This window comes from Schistocerca cancellata, chromosome 11, assembly GCF_023864275.1.
Source record: "Schistocerca cancellata isolate TAMUIC-IGC-003103 chromosome 11, iqSchCanc2.1, whole genome shotgun sequence".
Classification (NCBI taxonomy): domain Eukaryota; kingdom Metazoa; phylum Arthropoda; class Insecta; order Orthoptera; family Acrididae; genus Schistocerca; species Schistocerca cancellata.
The window spans coordinates 58,711,008-58,734,939 of record NC_064636.1 but is presented as its reverse complement, the minus strand read 5'-3'; the positions used below and the strand labels follow the sequence as shown (position 1 = coordinate 58,734,939).

Sequence of the window (23,932 nt, the reverse complement as noted above, 5' to 3'; positions counted from 1 at the left end):
CCCAAATAGGAAAACTCATCTACTACTTTGTGTCTCATCTCCTCATCCAAATCCCTCGGCATCACTGATTTAATTCAAGTAAATTCTATTATCCTCATTTTTCTTTTGTTGATGTTCATCGTATATCCTCCTTTCAAGACACTATTCTTTCTGTTCAACTGTTCTTCAAGATACTTCACTGTTTCTGACATTGCAATGTCGTTGGCACACCTCAAAGTTCTTAGAATTAAATTTTCACTCTGCAGCGGAGTGTGTGCTGATACGAAACTTCCTGGCAGATTAAAACTGTGTGCTCGACCAAGACTCGAACTTGGGACCTTTGCCTTTCACGGGCAAGTGCTCTACCATCTGAGTTACCGAAGCAAGACTCACGCGCGGTCCTCACAGCTTTAATTCTGCCAGTATCTCATCTCCTACCTTCCAAACTTTACAGAACTCTCCTGCAAACCTTACAGAACTAGCACTCCTGAAAGAAAGGATATTGCGGAGACATGGCTTAGCCACAGCCTGGAGGATGTTTCCAGAATGAGATTTTCACTCTGCAGCAGAGTGTGTGCTGATATGAAACTTATGGATTTTAATTTCTGCTCCAAATTTTTCTTTTTTCTTCAGTGCTTGCTGAATATACAGATTCAATAGCATCAGGGATAGGCTACAACCCTGTCTCCCTCCCTTCCCGACCACTGCTTTCCTTTCATGCCCCTCGACTCATAACTGCCATCTGGTTTTTGTACAAATTGTAAATAGCCTTTTGTTCCCTGTATTTGACCCCTGCCACCTTCAGAATTTGGAAGAGAGTGTACGAGTCAACATTGTCAAAAGGTTCCTCTAAGTATACAAATGCTAGAAATGTAGGTTTACCTTTCCTTAATCTGTGTTCTGAGATAAGTTGTAGGGTCAGTATTGCCTCATGTTTTCAAAAATTTCTATGGAATCCATGATTTATCCCAAGGTCAGCTTCTACCAGTTTTTCCATTCATCTCTAATGAATTGGTGTTAGTATTTTCCAGCCACGACTTATTAAACTGATAGTTTGGTAATTTACATGTCTGTCAACACCTTTGTTCTTTGCGATTGGAATTATTATATTCTTCTTGAAGTCAGGGTATTTTGCCTATCTCCTACATCCTACTCACCACATGGTAGTTCCGTCAGGGCTGGCTCTTCGAAGGCTATCAGTAGTGCTAATAGAATGTTGTATACTTCAAGGGCCTTGTTTAGATTCGGGTCTTTTGCTGCTTTCTCAAACTTGTCACACAGTATCATTTCTCATTTCATCTTCATCTACATTCTGTTCAATTTCCATATATTTCCCTCCAGTACATTGCCCTTTTGTACATCCTCTATATAATCCTTCCACCTATCTGCTTTCTCTTCTTTGCTTAGAATTGGTTTTCCATCTGAGCTCTTGATATTCATTCAAGTGCTTCTCTTTTCTCTACAGGTCTCTTTAATTTTCCTGTAGGCAGTATCTATCTTATCCCTAGTGATACATGCCTACCCTACTAAGGTATGTAATACTCCACACACAGACATATAGACTGCCTGGCCAGCTTTTCCTGATAACATCCTCCTGAGTAGTCTCTGCCTGGAGATCTGAGTGTGGGACTATTTTACCTCCAGAATATTTTGCCTAAGATAATTTTGTGCAATAGAGCTGCATGCTCTTCAGAAGAAAAACACACACAACTACAGTTTCCCTTTGCTTTCATCAATTTGCAGTATTGGCACAGGAAGCTGGTTAATGTTACAAGGCCAGGTCAGTTGATCATCCAGACCATTGCTCTAGCAACTGCTGAAAAGGATTTTGCCCCCTCTTGAGGAACCATGTGTTAGCTTGATTTCTCCTCAGATAATACTTACCTGTGTTTGCACCTAACACTGTTTTCAGTATTGTTGACATGCAAGCAACCCTGCCCGAGCAGTGTCCATGGTTCATTTGGGGGTGGGGCCTGTGCACTGTTGTTAAAAGTGCTGTCTTTGAGCAGGAGAACTAGTTTTAGCATGTATATCTGTAGAATTACTTCATTATCTATATGAATATAACAATTCTATATCTAAAAAGAAAGATGATGAGACTTACCAAACGAAAGTGCTGGTAGGTCGATAGACACACAAACATACACACACAATTCTAGCTTTCGCAACCAACGGTTGCCTCGTCAGGAAAGAGGGAAGGAGAGGGAAAGACAAAAGGATTTGGGTTTTAAGGGAGAGGGTAAGGAGTCATTCCAATCCCGGAAGCGGAAAGACTTACCTTAGGGGGAAAAAAGGACAGGTATACACTCGCGCGCGCACACACACACATATCCATCCGCATACACACAGACACAAGCAGACATTTGTAAAGACAAAGAGTTTGGGCAGAGATGTCAGTCGGGGCGGAAGTACAGAGGCAAAGATGATGTTGAAAGACAGGTGAGGTATGAGTGGCAGCAAATTGAAATTAGAAATTAGCAGAGATTGAGGCCTGGCGGATAGCGAGAAGAGAGGATATGCTGAAGGGCAAGTTCCCATCTCCGGAGTTCTGACAGGTTGGTGTTAGTGGGAAGTATCCAGATAACCCGGACGGTGTAACACTGTGCCAAGATGTGCTGGCCGTGCACCAAGGCATGTTTAGCCACAGGGTGATCCTCATTACCAACAAACACTGTCTGCCTGTGTCCATTCATGCGAATGGACAGTTTGTTGCTGGTCATTCCCACATAGAACGCTTCACAGTGTAGGCAGGTCAGTTGGTAAATCACGTGGGTGCTTTCATACGTGGCTCTGCCTTTGATCGTGTACACCTTCCGGGTTACAGGACTGGAATAGGTGGTGGTGGGAGGGTGCATGGGACAGGTTTTACACCGGGGGTGGTTACAGGGGTAGCAGCCAGAGGGTAGGGAAGGTGGCTTGGGGATTTCATAGGGATGAACTAAGAGGTTACGAAGGTTAGGTGGGCGGCGGAAAGACACTCTTGGTGGAGTGGGGAGGATTTCATGAAGGATGGATCTCATCTCAGGGCAGGATTTCAGGAAGTCGTATCCCTGCTGGAGAGCCACATTCAGAATCTGATCCAGTCCCGGAAAGTATCCTGTCACAAGTGGGGCACTTTTGGGGTTCTTCTGTGGAAGGTTCCGGGTTTGAGGAGATGAGGAAGTGGCTCTGGTTATTTGCTTCTGTACCAGGTCGGGAGGGTAGTTACGGTATGCAAAAGCTGTTTTCAGGTTGTTGGTGTAATGGTTCAAGGATTCCAGACTGGAGCAGATTCGTTTGCCACGAAGACCTAGGCGGTAGGGAAGGGACCGTTTGATGTGGAATGGGTGGCAGCTGTCGTAATGGAGGTACTGTTGCTTGTTGGTGGGTTTGATGTGGACGGATGTGTGAAGCTGGCCATTGGACAGGTGGAGGTCAACGTCAAGGAAAGTGGCATGGGATTTAGAGTAGGACCAGGTGAATCTGATGGAACCAAAGGAGTTGAGGTTGGAGAGGAAATTCTGGAGTTGTTCTTCACTGTGTGTCCAGATCATGAAAATGTCATCTATAAATCTGTACCAAACTTTGGGTTGGCAGGCCTGGGTAACCAAGAAGGCTTCCTCTAAGCGACCCATGAATAGGTTGGCGTACGAGGGGGCCATCCTGGTACCCATGGCTGTTCCCTTTAATTGTTGGTATGTCTGGCCTTCAAAAGTGAAGAAATTGTGGGTCAGGATGAAGCTGGCTAAGGTAATGAGGAAAGAGGTTTTACGTAGGGCGGCATGTGATCGGCCTGAAAGGAAGTGCTCCATCGCAGCGAGGCCCTGGACATGCGGAATATTTGTGTATAAGGAAGTGGCATCAATGGTTACAAGGATTGTTTCCGGGGGGTAACAGACTGGGTAGGGATTCCAGGCGTTCGAGAAAGTGGTTGGTGTCTTTGATGAAGGATGGGAGACTGCATGTAATGGGTTGAAGGTGTTGATCTACGTAGGCAGAGATGCGTTCTGTGGGGGCTTGGTAACCAGCTACAATGGGACGGCCGGGATGATTGGGTTTGTGAATTTTGGGAAGAAGGTAGAAGGTAGGGGTGCGGGGTGTTGGTGGGGTCAGGAGGTTGATGGATTCAGGTGAAAGGTTTTGTAGGGGGCCTAAGGTTCTGAGGATTCCTTGAAGCTCTGCCTGGACATCAGGAATGGGATTACCTTGGAAAACTTTGTAAGTAGTGTTGTCTGAAAGCTGACGCAGTCCCTCAGCCACATACTTCCGACGATCAAGTACCACAGTCGTGGAACCCTTGTCCGCCGGACGAATGACGATGGATCGGTCAGCCTTCAGATCACGGATAGCCTGGGCTTCAGCAGTGGTGATGTTGGGAGTAGGATTAAGGTTTTTTACGAAGGATTGAGAGGCAAGGCTGGAAGTCAGAAGTTCCTGGAAGGTTAGGAGAGGGTGATTTTGAGGAAGAGGAGGTGGGTCCCGCTGTGACGGAGGACGGAACTGTTCCAGGCATGGTTCAATTTGGATAGTGTCTTGGGGAGTTGGATCATTAGGAGTAGGATTAGGATCATTTTTCTTCGTGGCAAAGCGATATTTCCAGCAGAGAGTACGGGTGTAGGACAGTAAATCTTCGACGAGGGCTGTTTGGTTAAATCTGGGAGTGGGGCTGAAGGTGAGGCCTTTGGATAGAACAGAGGTTTCGGGTTGGGAGAGAGGTTTGGAGGAAAGGTTAACTACTGAATTGGGGTGTCCAAAACCTCAAAATACCAATCAACATAGTCTAGAACCACAACACCCCATTGTAGCTGGTTACCAAGCCCCCACAGAACGCATCTCTGCCTACGTAGATCAACACCTTCAACCCATTACATGCAGTCTCCCATCCTTCATCAAAGACACCAACCACTTTCTCGAACGCCTGGGATCCCTACCCAGTCTGTTACCCCCGGAAACCATCCTTGTAACCATTGATGCCACTTCCTTATACACAAATATTCCGCATGTCCAGGGCCTCGCTGCGATGGAGCACTTAATTTCACGCCGATCACCTGCCGCCCTACCTACAACCTCTTTCCTCATTACCTTAGCCAGCTTCATCCTGACCCACAATTTCTTCACTTTTGAAGGCCAGACATATCAACAATTAAAGGGAACAGCCATGGGTACCAGGATGGCCCCCTCGTACGCCAACCTATTCATGGGTCGCTTAGAGGAAGCCTTCTTGGTTACCCAGGCCTGCCAACCCAAAGTTTGGTACAGATTTATTGATGACATTTTCATGATCTGGACACACAGTGAAGAACAACTCCAGAATTTCCTCTCCAACCTCAACTCCTTTGGTTCCATCAGATTCACCTGGTCCTACTCTAAATCCCATGCCACTTTCCTTGACGTTGACCTCCACCTGTCCAATGGCCAGCTTCACACATCCGTCCACATCAAACCCACCAACAAGCAACAGTACCTCCATTACGACAGCTGCCACCCATTCCACATCAAACGGTCCCTTCCCTACCGCCTAGGTCTTCGTGGCAAACGAATCTGCTCCAGTCTGGAATCCTTGAACCATTACACCAACAACCTGAAAACAGCTTTTGCATCCCGTAACTACCCTCCCGACCTGGTACAGAAGCAAATAACCAGAGCCACTTCCTCATCTCTTCAAACCCGGAACCTTCCACAGAAGAACCCCAAAAGTGCCCCACTTGTGACAGGATACTTTCCGGGACTGGATCAGATTCTGAATGTGGCTCTCCAGCAGGGATAAGACTTCCTCAAAAACTGCCCTGAGATGAGATCCATCCTTCATGAAATCCTCCCCACTCCACCAAGAGTGTCTTTCCGCCGCCCACCTAACCTTCGTAACCTCTTAGTTCATCCCTATGAAATCCCCAAGCCACCTTCCCTACCCTCTGGCTCCTACCCCTGTAACCACCCCCGGTGTAAAACCTGTCCCATGCACCCTCCCACCACCACCACCTATTCCAGACCTGTAACCCGGAAGGTGTACACGATCAAAGGCAGAGCCACGTGTGAAAGCACCCATGTGATTTACCAACTGACCTGCCTACACTGTGAAGCGTTCTATGTAGGAATGACCAGCAACAAACTGTCCATTCGCATGAATGGACACAGGCAGACAGTGTTTGTTGGTAATGAGGATCACCCTGTGGCTAAACATGCCTTGGTGCACAGCCAGCACATCTTGGCACAGTGTTACACCGTCCGGGTTATCTGGATACTTCCCACTAACACCAACCTGTCAGAACTCCGGAGATGGGAACTTGCCCTTCAGCATATCCTCTCTTCTCACTATCCGCCAGGCCTCAATCTCTGCTAATTTCTAATTTCAATTTGCCGCCGCTCATACCTCACCTGTCTTTCAACATCATCTTTGCCTCTGTACTTCCGCCCCGACTGACATCTCTGCCCAAACTCTTTGCCTTTACAAATGTCTGCTTGTGTCTGTGTATATGCGGATGGATATGTGTGTGTGTGCGGGAGTGTATACCTGTCCTTTTTTCCCCCTAAGGTAAGTCTCTCCGCTCCCGGGATTGGAATGACTCCTTACCCCCTCCCTTAAAACCCAAATCCTTTTGTCTTTCCCTCTCCTTTCCTCTTTCCTGACGAGGCAATCGTTGGTTGCGAAAGCTAGAATTTTGTGTGTGTGTGTGTTTGTTTGTGTTTGTTTGTGTTTGTTTGTGTTTGTTTGTGTTTGTTTGTGTTTGTTTGTGTGTCTATCGACCTGCCAGCGCTTTCGTTTGGTAAGTCTCATCATCTTTCTTTTTAGATACATTTTTCCCACGTGGAATGTTTCCCTCTATTATATGAATATAACAATTCTGAGAGACTCCATTGGTACCCATACAAACTAACAGATGAAAACTGTTGCTATGTCTCCGATTTGAGGCTGTAACTCCTAGTTTCAGGATCAGTTACTTCAACAATTACCCTAACCAAGCATGCCTCCAGGGCTGCCAAGGGGATGTCACTTGCGTGTCCTCATAGATTTTCATCTTAGGTTCAGGATTTGAAGGTCAGTGACCAGCCAAATATTTTGTGAAGCAGTATGACACAGTTCTCCATAAAAGTAGAAACAAGGAATGCATATGGCAATTGGGTGATTTGTGAGTGCTGGTAAGTATAAAAAAATTTGTTGTTGTCTGTAGCTGAATGCATAGGACAATAGCATAATAATCATGAAGTTGGTGGTTCAGATCACACTAAGTGCTACCAGTTCTTTTAGTTTTATTTACATTCCATATGTAAAACGAATGGTAATTTTCATTCATGCTGAATCATACTTTTTAATACTTATTTTTAATTAAAAGTTACATAAAAATGCAAGTACTGTTGAGAAATTACATTTTGGTACAAAAATGAAGAGCATCAAATGGAAAATAAAGAAATCTCACATAAATTCATCAAACTATTTCTTTTAATATGTCAAATGATGAAAAAATATGTAATTTTCACCAAATCATTACAATTCAGTATTTGTTAAATTTGCAGTTTTTAGTAGTTTTGGAAGTTTTTAAAAAGTAGTAGTTCCTACTAGGAGATTCGAACCAGGAACTTTCTCATTAAGGCACTTTTATGCTATACTCTAAATTATCAGCAGTTGTGTTAATAAATAGGAAATATTTGGTGGTAGACAGCACTCAGAAATCTTCTGATCTTAAAGTAAAATTATTTTAGTTGTTTGGTAACTGCATAGTGCTGGTTTAGGAAATTGATGTTCCAGCACTAAACTCCAAATACTGTAAATCTGAAAGAAATTGAAGAGGATGATCTGCAAGATCCCCTTTTCTGTCAAGTTCTTACTGTCACAGGGATGTGTCCGTAATGCTTAAGGTGACAGCCCATAAAATGCAAGAAATCCAGGTTTAACTCATCAGTGCAGCCCAAATAAATTTTTACATCTGTTGTTACATAGACAATTCTCTAATATTAGGCAGTCATTAGATTGCAATGTGAATGTTACTGATTAGCTTAAATCTTCTGGTATTCAAAATTGCAGCAGAACTGTGAGTGAATAGAGCAATCAATGACTGTAGGATCCATTTTAATTCTTGCAGAGGAACTGTTTTCTTTACAAAATCATATAGGAGAACAAAATGACCTGCTGTTTAGGTCTTTAGCCCCAAACATGTTTCCTGTGCCTCCTCTTACAATCTGAAATGACTTGTGCATTTTTCTATTCCCTTGAAAAGCCAATGTTCCATAAAGTAACAGTTCCATTGCCAGAGGTGGTTCTGCAACATCCACTTGTTTTAATTTGTTGGCTGCCCCTTCAGGTCTAGTGGTCTACTGTGTAGAATAAGTTATGTTTTTCCTTCTCCCTCTTGTCCCCACCTTAGTCAATTATGTATCTGTCGTTTTAGTATCTATGCTGTAGTAAAAAATTTGAAATGCATTTTTATGTTCTATAGTGGAGAAACTTCGTAAGGCTAAGCATTGTAATTATGTCTTTTCTGTTACTGTCTTCTGTTTTGCTACCATGGGCATCACTGTCAACTATCATTTGTAGAGATGTCTTTGATCCCTTTTCTAACATTTTTGTTCAGAAGTTCTGGGGTTTTCATTTTTTGTTTCATGTTTTGCAAGATATGATCTTGCTTAGAAATTAATGGAAGGCTTCTTATATAAGCTGTCTTGGTGGTTCTCATATGTTCAACTTTCGGTTGGCCGTGGGGATTCGGGGGATTTAGCTTCATTTGGGTTTGCTGTACAGGTACTTGCTGTCATGTAACTATGTAATGTTAACATTTGCTGGTCCTCACTGTCTTCCACAACATTCCCCATGCTGTTTGTATTGGCTGTTACGTCATGTCTGATCACTTTACCAGGTTTGTTAGGGAGAAGTATGTTCCTATCTTTCAGAATTTCTTTTTAACAGTAGCAACCTGTGATACTTCAGTAGTCCAGTGCTCATATTCAGATCTCTGTATTTAGAGAATTTATTATTTTTGGCATGTCTAGTGCTAACAGAATAAATATTTTCCTTTTGTGTGGGTTTTCTAAACAGTTAGAGGTTAATTTAGGGAAAACACGTTTTGTAGATTTTTCACAGGAATCTTTGTTCTTGCAGCTGTGCTAATGTCACAGGACATGATTTTGAGATGAATGAGTTCAGATTGTCCTCTGAAATTTAGATCTACATTTTCCATGGATTCTCAAAATCTCTTAAAGGAAATGGATGAACATCTCCTGATAAAAGGCCATGGCTCATGTTGTCTAAATTTGCTCAACCTCAGGTCATGTTGTACATTATTGATGTAATTTTCCTCCACATCTTTCTCCCCATTTGAATGCATGCATCTTCAGTTATGTAGTTGACAAGTATATATATCCTGTCACTGCAGTATGATACAGGAATTTGATTTGTATACAATATTTACCAGACTATTTCTTAAGCATTAATGTACTATGGTGGGTGGATATTGGAACTCAGATGGTTATTTTTTCCACATCACAATTGACACTTTTAAATTATTTTTTCCTCACATTTGATATACTTACCTGCATGCAGATTTCAAATTTCAGTTACATGCAATGAGATAAATGCATATTTATTTCATTGTACAGTACTGATTTTTCGTGATGATGATAAATGTATTACTGCCTGTGCTGTGTGGTGCATCTTTCTAGTGGGTCCTCTGTATGGAATATCTGATTTTGTAGCTAATTATTTCTAGTTTTCCTTCCAGTGTTGTGTGTACAATCCCACTGTTAGTTAATGAAACTCCGGATCTTGTCTTGAATGCTTACACTCTTTCCTAAGAGTAAGAGGACTGCGTATTGAATGGGAGTGAGGTTGCAAATTCAAGTGTTTTGGGTTCAGTCCCAAGCATCACCTGTAACTTTTTCACATGGAAATTGTATATGTGGAAAACGAGTTTCCATTCCAGTGTGAAGCTCAAGGTCCTCATGTAACTTACTGTGTCAGTGAGTTCAGAAGTTGGAGGAAGCCAGTGGCCTACCGCACCCAGTAAGACAATGCCTAATAGAGCACTAAGGTGTTAATAACTACCTCCAGGTTGTTGAAAGCTTTACTTTTACCTTGGGTTTCATTAGGTTTTGTGACATGTATTTTCGTCAGTTCCAAAATTAGGTGACCCAAACTTAGATCTGCATTTATCTATTTACTGTCTTCACAGGTGGTTTTCTAACCTAAAAATCCATTCTGCATGTAGCCTGCTAAGTGTTTTGTTTCCTCTTGACCATAGTGCTCTCATGGGCTTTGCAGAGGTACCCTATCATCCTCCACTGAATAACACAGGTCAGAAAATATGGAGCTGAGATCATCATAAAATCAAAAAATATTCTTATTGGAGCCTTCACCTTGGCACAGGCAGAGGAGAGCTAAAGTATAGAAGTAGAGCTTCTGAGTGGAGTTCTACAAAATGGACATGAAATTTTGTGGTGCAACAAAATTGCTTCATAGGTAGAGATTTGCTGATTAGTCAACCAAACTCACAGGAACATAATTCAGTTGCAAATGACAATCTATCTGTATGTAGAAAAATATCGAGGATCATACATAACCCAGAAATATAGAAAAATTAGGTAATAGTGAAAAGACATAAACTGTTAGGAGGTCTAATTTTGTTAGGATCATTATTACTTGAAACATGTAGCTAAATAAAAGTACCCACTGATGAAGGCAGAAAAGTGCTGAAACATATCTGGGCATTTATAAACAAGTTGTTTGCATAGCAGGTGGATCAGAAATCCCAGCAGTTGCAGTATACATTACCCAAACTCACCATTGGAACACCACATCTCGGATGGAACCTTGGCAAACACAAGATATTGACATGCCTCTTATGCCCTGTACTTTTACACTCAACACAAATAATGTGTTTCTGTAATCTTGTTACGTAAATAGCTTCGTAGTTGGGAGTAGCATTTGTTGGAAAGATGATGTAGGGATATGCATCACTTCTCCATGGTGGCATGTATCACTACACAAGGCTGCTGTGTGCCTGAGTCTCTCTCTCTTCTGACACTGAAGTTCCCAGTGAAGAGCAACCCCTCACTGCTTGGTTGGATATTGCAGTGAGGCATTCTTCAGGCCCAAATACACAAGTTGGATTAGTTTGGGTGTCCACTCAACAATGCTGAGCACATCATGCCTCTTAACAAGGCAAACTGGAATAATCTTGCAGCCAGTACCCTCCCTTTCCTTTTGGCTGAAAACAAACCAGCACTGTCAAGAACACTGGAAAGTTTATAGGCCTGTAGCATCTTCATTGGAACCAGGAGCTTCTGTTGTTCCTTAGTCCTTGCCATGGAGACATGGTAAGTGTGGGTACTTTATATGTACACTCATTACTTTGAAATGGCTTTAATGTGCCCCCATTAATAACATAGTTCCTCAAGTCAACAACTCCAGTGGACAGGTTTATTAGCTAAACTATACAAACAGTGGTCCACGTACCGCACTTGTTTATGGTAGAAAGTAGATATTTGTAATATGTCTCTGGATCGGTTTGTTGACAGCTAATGGGAAGATATTACATCATAGACAATGCACAGCTGTCAACCAGCTCATTCATGCCATTAACATACAAACTAATCATTTTGTGGATGGCCTTTCCTTCACAGCATGCTTTTGACACATGATGACAATTCTGTTAATGTTATATAATCATATATGTGTGTATACAGAACATATGTGCAACTTTAATTTTGAAATTTTATTAATCTTATCTGGTATACAAATCCCAGTTTTGGTGAGTGGTATTGTCTGCATAGTTCTACTTCATGTTCTCCTGCTGCTTCCAAGAGGTTCTTGTATAGGGGTGTAGAGGAGTGTTTCACTGCCTCACTTCAATTATTATTAACAGCTTTCTCTCAGAGATGAAATCTATGTTGTGACAGACTGATATATAGCCTTGTGAGTTTCCGGGTAGCCTGGAAACTGACATCTTTCTTTTCCCTTATTTCCTGTTTTTGTCCACAGTCCTGCAGGATACAAATCAATATCGGAAAGAAAAGTGCAAAAATAATTGATGTGAACCCAGTGTTGCATTATGTGTTACATGTTTTTGTTTCGTCCCTGCAAACAGGGTTTTTCCATAGGAGCCCTGATTTTTTATCCTGTATTCTTAAGCCTTCTGGGATCTACGTTGGTGGCAGTGTATCGTTCTACAGTCGGTTGCATAAGCTGGTTATCTGAACTTTCCCACTAGCAGTTTGCAGGAATATGTTCTTTCCATGGGAACCTAAAAGTACTACCCAGTTCCCTTTACACAGGTCCCACTACCAGTGTAGCCACTTCCTGTGTATAGTGGACCCCTGACCTATTAAGCAGAATCCAGAAACCCACCAAGTCAAGGAATCTTCAGCCTACGTGGTTGCAGAACCATGTGGACCCTTGATTCGAGCCATCCACTGGCCTCTGTACCCAAGGACCACAGTTGGTTATGTATATGATGCTACAGATGGCGAGCTCTGCCTTCATCTCACAACCAAGACTTGGTCTTTACTACTAGCCAGTACAGCTAGCCAATCAAAATCATAGCATCTCTTCCAATCCAATACATCTTTTTAGTTCCAACATGAGCCACTACCTGCACTTGGCAGCACCCTTTGTTCTTCGTGGTACCTGGAAGCACCCATTCCCAATCTAGGATAATCCCTTCAAAAATTCCTCCTTATATGTGCACAGTGCACACTGGATTCCTTCCCCTTCTTGGCACCTATATTCCCTGATACTGGTACTCCCAACTACCAGTAAATCCACCCTGTGTGAATGCCCAGACCTTGTGAGCTGAGAGACTTGCTCTGGAGAAGAGGAGTGCCTTCATCTGGCTCAGCCACAAATAGCACCCAGAATTTGTTTGTCGTACTATCTGGGGTGGAACTCTGAACAGCCCCTCAGAAATTCTTTTGCTGGAGCTACCTATCACTGAACCACAGGTGACAGGTCACCTCCAGTGCAGGCAGTTCCAAGGAGGGCCACAGTAGTGGACCAATTGGGGGATGTGTGGGACATAGTAGACATCTAGTCTTCCATAATGATGCCAATTGGCAACACCCTCAAGCAGTGTGACCAAAGCCAACACCACCTGGAGCTGTTTGCTAAGAGTCACGAACTAGGCTCAAATCTGAACAGAGCAGTCAGCCCCTATTCATATCAAAGATGGAAAAACTGCACACTATCCAGTTATTAAGATGCTAGACTGTGCCTGGTAAGTATTCAGACATGAAAGAAATTAGAAAGTAAACTGTATCCACACAGATAACTGAAAATAAGTTGCTGCTGTTTGAGGCTTGTAAATACAATTTGCAAACAAATGGTGTACTCATTTTATCTGCAGCAGCACATAAGATTGGCACTCTGGTGGTCCAGCCAAACTGACCCAGTCAAAGCAAAGCAAAAACAAAAAAATACCAGTATGATAAAAGGATCAATAAAAGTGTCAGTCAGGTACTCCATGCCACACTGTGGAACGAACAGTTCTCAAGATACAACACAAACACTAGCCCTGACTGGGACATTTGTGACTTGGTCAGTTATAGCAATCAACTCCATCCAGATAGGATGCCTCTTTGTTCCAGATGCTGCACCAAGCTCACTTGGTCCCTGCAAACAGGGTTTTTCCATAGGAGCCCTGATTTTTTATCCTGTATTCTTAAGCCTTCTGGGATCTATTTTATAATTTATCTCCTTTAAACCATTTAATGACATTGGTCCTCTGCTCAGACCTTACTGTGTCAGTGCAGCACCGTATTCCTGCTCTTCACAGAAAACTGTTTCACTAAAAGCCCATAGTCTCACTTGATAGCCACGCTGTTCACTCACGTTATGGTTTGTCAAATGATAGCATTTATGTCAGTGTCAGACAGTATACAGTGCCCAATTTTGCACTGGGGTGTCCAAAGTCGGAACTGATTTTTTCCAGTGTAAACCAGTTCCCCATTAATGCAGCTACCAAGTTTTGCTTTGATATGATCATCAAAGTCCACACTGAACCTGTGCGAGTAGCTGCTCTTTAATTACAACCACCTGGTGCTGAAGTCCCATATGTATACCTCCCATATGTGTCTTGTCAAAATTAGATATATTGCAGATTTCTTGAACACATTTAAACAGTCATTCTTCCTGCACTCCATGTGTGAATAGGATGGGGAAAAAGTCAGTGGGATGTTACTGCTGCCATGCACATCACAGTGGTCTGCAGAATTAAGATGTGAATGTAGACACACTCGCAGTTAACAACATCAACATTTCCAAAATATATAAAAAAACAAATTCTACTAATTTATGCCAGTTAACTTACGGCAAATATACATGCTTGCCAGGTAGGACTTGCAAATTTTTACAACTCTCCTTTCAAGGCAACAATTTCTACCCATAATGAAATGGCAGTTAAACACACTAATAACCAACTACCTGTATAAAATACATAAGCACATTGAGTAAAAAAAAATTGGCAGTAAACAGCTCTGTACTGATTGTTGCCATCAAGTCTGTGGAAAGTGGTAGTTGACACTGAACAATAGAAGATGTGAGGTCCCCCACACCAGAATTGTAGAACTCCACTTTTGGTTTACATGATAAATTGTACAGATTTAATGGTTGCTGTACAGTATGGGATCCTTAGTAGATAGGATTAATGGAGGGTACTGAGAAAGTTCAAAGAAGGAAAGCTTGTTTTGTATTATTGCAAAGTAGTGGGAAAAGTGTCAGGTGTACATTACGAGTTGATGTGGTAAGGGGAAGAAAGGCGTTTCTCTTTGTATTGAGTTCTTTCCTCAAAATTTCAATCACCAACTATTTTCCTCTGAATGCCAAAATGTTTTGACACCCAACTACATCAGGAGAAATGATGATAAAATAAAAGGAATCAGGGCATACACAAAGAGAATTGGTAACTTCTGTGCCCAGATAATCTCAGCACTGCTAGATCAGTCTCTGGCCATCCATACACACACAAGTAGTCTCAAGGGGCAGCATGAGACTTTCATCTGTATCTCCTAACTGTTACTGACAATTAGCAGTGCAGTTCTTCACATGCCACTACTCTGAAGGGAAGGGAACTGTAGCCGTGTGTGTGTGTGTGTGTGTGTGTGTGTGTGTGTGTGTGTGTGTGTGTGTGTGTGTGTGTGTGTGGGGGGGGGGGGTGGAAGGGTTGAAGCGCAGTCTACTGATTGCAAGTACAGCAGACATCCTTCTAGTACACTCAAAGTGTAGATTCTAACTCAGCTGGAGATGTTGTGTTGTATTATTATAGGTGAATGGAAGGGAAAATGGAAAAAGAGTGAACAGCATCTACATCCATGTCCTCATAAAAATCCATACTCTGGAATCTGCTGAGAGTTACAAGGCAGATAGTACTTCCTACTGCACCAGTAAGTAGGGCTTCTTCCATTCCATTCACATACAGAGTGCAGGAAAATTGTTGTGAAATTGACTCTGTGCATGCTGTAATTAATAAAGTCTTGTCCTTATGCTCCCAGGGAAGTGATACGTAATAGGATGATATGTATTTCTAGATTTTTCACTTTGAGCTGGTTCTTAAATCTCTGTAAATAGTGTTTCATAGGATAGTTTGCATCAATCTTAAAGCATCTGTGTGTCTTGTTTCTTAGCATCTGCACGACACTGTCAATTGTGAAAATTTGTGCCGCTCATCTTTGTATATGTTGAGTATTCTGTGACAATCATATGTGGTGCAGGTGCCACACACCTGAGCAGGCTTCTAGTATGGATTGTACAAATGTTTTATAAGCAATCTCCTTTGTGGACTGGTTGCATTTTACCAGTATTTTACCAGTGAACCAAAGTGTGCTATAAAAGTGCAATTTTACATTTCTGAACAGACTGATAGCCTCAGCAGTTTAGTCACTTAGGAATTCAATGCCGCTCCCCCCCCCCCCCCCTCTCTCTCTCTCTCTCTCTCTCTCTCTCTCTCTCTCTCTCTCTCTCTCACTCACTCACTCACTCACTCACTCACTCACTCACTCACTCACTCACACACACACACACACTATATAAATATATATTTTTTTTCTGAACATTTACAGCAAGTTCACAATCTCTGCACCACTTTGAATTCTTATCCAGCTGTGACTGACCATTTATGCAGCATTTTCCGGTATAGGGCCACAAAATATAAACAGCATCACAAATGACCTGCAAGCAGCAAATTCGAATTCCTGTCTTTTATACAATAATTAAACTGTGCCATCATGATCCAGTACAGGTGACTCTTTCTGCCTTAACACTGCATAATATGAACATGAGAGAACTACAGAGGAATGTATTTGATACCTTATGAGATCGGAAAATGCTGATTTGTTTTATATGCATGGGAATCTTTTGTGGCTATTTAACACAGTGAGACCATTAATTAATGTGAGAGAGGGAGAAAGAGTTGGTTATTTGAAAAGAATTTTTAACAACACGTTAATGAGGGGAAGAACAATGGTATGTGTTAAGAATGTCATAAGAAATATTTAATATTGGAAAATTTTTTCAGTTCTGACAAACATCTCTAATCTCCTGGAAGTGAGAAATTTCAGTCACTGGGCACTGGTTGCAGATCAACCAGATACTTCGTTCATAATTGTTTGCACCTCATGAATGCATTATCATCATTGGTATAATGAATGGAAACCACCATCTGCATCACTATTTTCTGTAATAAAGATGATCAGTTTTCATGGGAGTTGCAGATCAGCCCATATAAAAATTGGAAAAGTAAGAAGTAGGGCAGGCAATATAAATATTATGCGAGTATAACACTATAAAAATAGTGATAATGTTACAAGAAATAACATCATCATTCTGATGATTCATTAATTCAGTGACAGCAACATAATTACACAGCTTTACAACATGCTTTAAACAGTAGGCAGCAACATGACACATTTACCAATCCAGTCCCTTTCCCACCAACACTGTCACATTTACAAACTAAGTACTTCTCAGCCCTGCTTTAAGGCTTGTGCTTTACACTATAGCTCACATAATACATGCAGTGAGCATTGATTTAATAATCTGAACATAACACCACTATATAGGGCAGGGCCGGCCAGAAATTCTGCACGCGTGCGGTGCTCCTGCACATGTGCAACTTCCGGGTCACAGCGTGCACGCCGCAGCAGTCAGCGTTCATGTAGTGCATGTTTCTACCCATAGATTTCGCTTTATCCACTTGCTAGGATACTCTGTACTAGCGCATTCTAGTGCTCTTTCCACAGCTTGCAAGCCAACCATGGGAAGGTATTTCGCGTATTAAACATTTAAAATACTGTCACAGTCTACTCATTGAGATGTCTAGCTTTATGTTAACAGTTTAACCCAGTAAGACAAGTAATACAGTTAACAACCGTGGGTTTATATTAAGGCAGCTTGACTCACGGCATGTAGATACGGGTAATGTTTTTGATCTAGTATTTAAGAAAGAGAGCACTTAGCAACTTCCAACGAACCTTATTCATGATTTCAAATAACATTAAACTAATGCAAGGTTTCCTATAACTAGTTCTCGGTGCCCTCAGTTACACCCACATAATTTCTGTCTCACTGACCTCCGAACAGAATGATAACCGCAGACCTCTCGATGATCACCTGTTATTTCAATACTATTATTGCTACATCTTTCATCAGCTCCGTCTGAATTCTGCATAATAACCGACAATTTGATGAATGTTACGTTTTATCGACTTCAGATGAGCGTAGCCCTTCACACATTAAAAAAAAAAAAACCCTAAATGTAAGTATACATTGGAACAATCGGTTTAATGACCAACTTCCCTGATACTAATGTAACATGGAGCAGAATGAGGCACTAATGCACAGTTAGTAAACAATCATTTTTAAGTATGAAAGGAATAAATCCAAACACATTTATCACTGGTCATGAGAAATGATAATCGAGTTGTCTCATCCATTTTCTTAAGGACATTTAATTTTGCTTGTCGTTCTCCACTGTTGAGTACACTACACTCGTCTTTGTGATATGTATTGTAGTGTCTTTCAATTGAAAACTTACGCTGGCCGCCTATTATTCGGCAGCATAGCAAACACTGAGTTTTCACCAACGGCTACAAAAAAGAACTGCAGTTCCCACTCATTTTTCAACAACTGAGAACATAGATCTCCCGTCCTTTGCTTTTTCACAATACCTGCCATTTCTCAATACTTCTCTGTTAAGGTTACGGTTACCAGGAGTAAACGAGACTGGGTATGTTGCGCTCTTGCTTGTACCACATAAACAGGGAAGTGGAGCCACCGCCGTTCAATTAGGACACATGTCTAATAACAGATGTCGCTGTCGCTCGCTGTCGCACACGTGTGCAAGTGTGCAGCACTTCCGCACGTCTGCACACTGTGCAGCGTTTGGCCAACCCTGATATAGGGTGTTTTCTCCACCTTTACAAACAGGGATTGATTGAGGAGAGGATACAAACCAGAAAAGGTCTTATGTCCAGAAATGCATGATTTCCATGCTAGAGACCATTTGTTAAATCGTACATTGTTACAGAGATTGTGGTCTAATATGTACCGTACCATCCAGCCAGTCAGTCATTGTATGCATGGTTTCTCATACATCATGCTATAGGATCCTTTCCTGCCATAGTAATTGTTAATGTGTCATGTCAACTGCATTTGATATTGAGCAAGGAACTTTATTTTCTACGCCAGTAATTCCTAGACACTGCTGGACCTTTTTATTCAGTTGTGTACTGTACCATAAGAAGGGAATGAAACAAGTGTCATTCTGGCTTGCTCTAGCTAGATAATTACTTGAATCAATTTATGCTAGACATCGCTAGGAGTGGCATTGTGACTGGAGTACACTAAAATAGGGTGAATACGGTTATGAATCAGAGCAACACGTATGAACACCAGAGCAATGAAAGGCAAAGTTATTACTACAGTCGTCTGAAGTATATACCCATAAATTGACGAAACAAACTTTCAGCAAAGTGTTATTGAAATGTAGCTTTCCTTGTGCTTTACTTCATCCAAAATCAGCGTACCTTTGTTTTCATTTTGCCCTTTCCGAAAATAATTCCTAATTGTTCTATGGGCTCTTTGTTAATTTCACATGAGCATTTGAGATCATTTAATTTTGGAGATGTTTCAGAAGGTTGTTGCAACAATGTGTGCTTCAAACAATGCCTGTAATTATCCTTTGAGCTACTATTTTTCGAGAGCATGCTATCCAGAATAAATTCATTGTCACATCACATAATGCATTCTATTGCTGTTTTTAAATTGGCATTTCTTTAACATAGTGACAAATATGATTTCCTGTTTTTACTGAGTTTACAATGATCTAGGACATTTGTCTGAGCTATCTTATGGTTTTCATCTGAGACTTGTTTTTGGAAGAGATTGATTTCGGAATTTACTGTCCTTAATTTATCACGTAATCTGACAATTTCCAGTTCCTGGCACATCAACATTGTTGTAATGTGATTACTACTCCGTCCAGTACTGATCAGCTCCCTACATTTTCCTCAGCTGAAGAAGCACTGGCAGACATTGAAACTGCAGCTTGTTTACTGTCTTCTTTCAACAGCTTCCCTTAAGCAAGTGCTTTACTGAAGATTTTCTTTTGTGTAATATTTTCGTTAGATATTTCAGTAAACTGGGAAATAAACAATGAACCACTGAGCCGCTCTGGTTTTAAGAGACCACCCTTGTCTTAAAATTTCAACTTGTTTACTGGTGATAGATTTGTTGTTCCTCACTGAAATGTGAATCACACACACAACAACTGTCAGACTGTCTTTCTGAGGAATTGCTGTCAACCATTTTTAAATTCTACTTTAGTTTTTGGAGACTTACAAAATATTTACCCTTAGTTTCTCTTCACCCATATCGGTTCACTGGATCAAAAAACTTGGACATGTTTTGTTCGTTTTCTTCTATAAATACCAGTAACTATAACTCTCAGCACCTCCTTATAATCACAGCCTTCAACTCTTAACCATTCACTCAAAAGTCCATAAACAATCTTTCAAAATAAGTTGAGACAGAAGCAACAAACACCATCCAATTCCATGTGCACTTGAGTCTCAAGTGACAGTGCTAGTCTTAGTTCTTGAGTATATGAAAATGGTACCTGTTCTTTTGGACAGGTACAAAAGAACAGATACCATCTTCATATATATAAGGCTCACTGGTCATTTGACAATCTTCTTCCACACAGATGCACAAACAGTGCCCGTACTCTTAAGAGTATGGGCAAAAAGCTGCGAGTAATGAGTATAATGGGCAGGGGCACTAAGAGTATAACGCAGGACAATAGGTTGGAAATGTGGGTCTCACGGTAGGCATGCCAGAGATAAGTCCCTGCAGTCACACTATCCTCTATGTCCTGGGTGGCTCAGATGGATTGAGCATCTGCCATGTATGCAGGAGATCCCAGGTTTGAGTCCTGGATGGGGCACACATTTTCACCTGTCCCCGTTCACTTATATCAATGCCTGTGTGCAGCTAGGGGTATTCATTTCATTGCAGTTCTTGGGCTTACCACCTTTATTGTCCTACTATGTTAATGCACAGGGAGTAGCACACTCCCTCTTCTTCTTGGTACAGGCAAACTGTGAGGTTACCAAATGAAGGATTAGGGTCAGCAAGCACTATGAAGTACACTATGTACTGACTATATGTAAAATTAGTGCAGTATGGCACTGTGTGAAATGACAGTGATACATGTTGGCAGAATAGCTGCTCAATAAATTATATTTTTTAAATTTTTGTGTGTGTACATGATACAAATCTCTTAAAATTTGTATGATATTCATAAAAAAAGAATGTTAAGAGCCATGTCATAAGTACAGAAGGGTAGAAGCAGTTTTAACTGAGAGTTTTTTCTTTCTTTCAGTGCCTTGAAGATAACTTGGGAACCTCTTGGCCAAATGATTTTATCAAGGAGGATCCTGAACTAAATTTGGAGGTGGATGAAACTGATAATACTGTAAGCACTCCCATCTCTGATTCATTGCATGTAGAGTGATAAAAATGTATTTGTGTAATTGCTTAATGTAAGACATGCATTACCATGGGACAGGCACAGATTGAGTTTTCTTGACATAAGTGCAATTAATAATTTTACAGTACTCTTGTGCTATTCCACTTGATGTGGATTAGCAACTGTTACTTGCATATTGTTCATGAGTAGAATCCAAACAGAATTTGTAAAAATATGTTTAACCATGTTTTCAGTGACCCTTCTGGATGTTAAACATTTTGTATACGTGTAAACTCTGACAGTGTAGGTCATTTGAAAAATATTCCTCCTTCGATTAACTTATGATTAATGGATTGCAGAAGAATACATTGGACATGATTCATCTTTTCAGTGAATCATTGATATTTCTCAGTTAGAACCAAAAATTTTCAAAGGTGCCAAGGGTATGAAGTGTGATACTATTTGTATGTGATAGATCATCCTTGATGCATTGATCTTAAAATAGTTACAGTATGGCTACCTCAATGGTATATGTTGAATTACTTACAGATTTGTCAGTCACAGAAAAACTCTTGGACCCATGCAGATAAATACGTGTATTTCCTCACAACAGAAGTCATACCAGATCCAAATAAATTATCTTCTTGCCACAACCTACAACTTTGATAAGGTCTGCTTGTATGAAGCATAAAATTTAACCCAGTAAAATAAAATGTTGTGGTATTAATTTTGTCCACCTTGCGTAAGAGAAAGTGGATGGTTAGATTCATAAACTTCTCACAGGAATAAAACCTAACTAACATTGGGGAATATAAGGAAGACGACTGAAAAACCTAAATCAGAAAACATACTATGCAAGACAATTCATGGCGTATGGTGGTGGGTATGTTCCACCACTATCAGTCATTTCCTTTCCTTTTCCACTGGCAAGCAGAGTGAGGGAAAAGCAACTGTCTGTTGCCTCCATACAACCCGTAATTTCTATTGTCTTGGTGGTGTCTGTAAAGGACCATCAGGCACATTGATGCCTGGTGATTGTGCAAGCATACCAGTTAAGGAAAAAATTTATCATGCTAGGGACAGTGCATATGGTATTTAAAAAAAGAGTGAATCTGGCATAACTGGTTCCTGCATCACATTTTCTCTTCCCAAATTAAGCATTTGTTTGTTAGCCTTCATTCTGTTGTATATGCATGGTGCATAGTAGTTTTGCATATGGAATTCAGTTAGGAGAATGTGTTCAATATTGAAATCAATTCATTCTATTCCTTTACTGTCACTGCTCTGATATTTTCCCACATTACATCAGTCCACAATAAGAGGTAAATCGACATTTTGGACTATTAACTTAGTTTTTGGCATTGTGCTTCATAAAATTTTCCATTAGTAAACATGCCTCTGCATCATTTCCAAGTTGCTGCCTTCATGCTATTATGTGGAAAATTAATCTGGAATGCATAACTTTAATTCCCGTTTGTCCATTATCTTTACAATCCACAGTGCACCAGAAAAAAGGTATCTGTCTATGTTTACAAGTTTGCCATGCATGACTATACTGCCCAACAGCAACCTTACATAATTGATTTCTTCCCATTGTTGCATCAAAACTCACTGTTTATGCACACATCAAAATTCACTCGTCCAGAATATTAAAATTACTAAATCCTATTAATCATTTTCAATTTCAGTATACACAAACAGGTGATTTCATTAACAAAAGACATTAGATGAAAAAACAGTAAACAGAAAAATAAAACTGTCTGTCTCTGACAGTTCTGGAGGATACACAAAGTGTGATGCATTATGTTATAGGCAAATAGTAGTATCCAAATCAGACACACAACGTTTCATTATGTTTCCCTTACAATACACACTGATCAACATTTACATCTGCAGTGAGCCTCAAATGCCAGTTCCCTAATTCCTCTCGACATTGACTCTCGAAAAGAACATCTTCCCTCTAAGGATTCCTGTTTGAGTTCCTGAACCATACCCATAACATTTGTGTGCTAATCAAAGCTAATAGTAGCAAATCTAAAAGCATGCCATTGAACTGCTTCAGTGTCTGACTGGTGGGATGTCATGCATATGTTCCAACAAGAAAATTATGGAAAAACAGGAGTTCAATAGAGAATATATGAAAATGGTGAGATAAAGCTGGGAGAATGAGATCAAAAACACTACCACAAGAAATTAAACCTGCGAAGAACCTACAAAAATGAAATTTTCTTAACTCCACTTTATGTGAGTTTCAGATATACCATGTTGTTATAGCCAATAAGGATACAAAAATACTCAGTGTAAGAACAAGAAAGGAATTTTTTACTGATTTCAACATCTCCTGCATATAAGAAACACACACGAATAAATCACTCATCATTAATCCATTAACACTCATATTATGAGTAAAAAATTTTTCAACAAATTATTCGTTCATATACCATGAATTGTAAGAAACTTGCAGACATACTAAAAATCATTATGAAATTAAGCTAATGACAAAGGAGGAGAGAACACAGGCAGTAGAACATTGCGTATGATCAGTGCGTAGTAGATGCGAGGGAACAAGCATTGAAAATTTTAAATAGTTACAAACCCCAGAAAATGGCAGGAATTCTTGAAAGTATAGAAAAGAATGTTCAAGGCTATAAAAGAGTGTAAACTGGGTCACTTGAAACCAACAAAAAATAACAATTTTAGTCCATTACTTTCACTCAGATCTTGACTGTGTGCCTCTGAAAGAACTAGATTTTGGAGGCAAAACAATTCAGATTAAAAATCATCTGTTGAAGAACTGAAGGAAATCAGTACTTTGGAAAATAGCAAGTCATCTACAGAAGACATAAACTCATAGCAGAAGTATCGAGATACGGATACTGAGCAACAGTAATCTCACACAGCCAACTGGCAGAATTATGTTACACATTTGTAAAAGTGAAAAAAAATTACTGAAGAGTGGAAATGTGCATTAATTGATCTTCTTCACAAAAATGAGATAAAAGCAGTCTGAATAACTGCAGGGAATTTCG

At 40.6% G+C, this 23,932-nt stretch overlaps 1 protein-coding gene across 13 annotated transcripts in view; it reads left to right on the top strand.

Annotated features, from left to right (window-relative positions):
- LOC126108118 (zinc finger protein ZFP2-like) overlaps positions 1-23,932 on the top strand; it is a 205,158-nt gene that overhangs the window by 10,741 nt on the left and 170,485 nt on the right. For 5 of the 13 annotated variants that reach the window (XM_049913361.1, XM_049913356.1, XM_049913353.1 and 2 more), the window contains one exon: positions 20,817-20,909. The exons of 4 other annotated variants lie outside the window; for them this stretch is intronic. In XM_049913361.1, coding sequence (XP_049769318.1) covers positions 20,817-20,909 — 93 coding nt within the window. The remainder of the gene's footprint in view (positions 1-20,816; positions 20,910-23,932) is intronic. 4 more of the 13 variants (XM_049913362.1, XM_049913359.1, XM_049913360.1 and 1 more) reach the window with 1 other exon arrangement.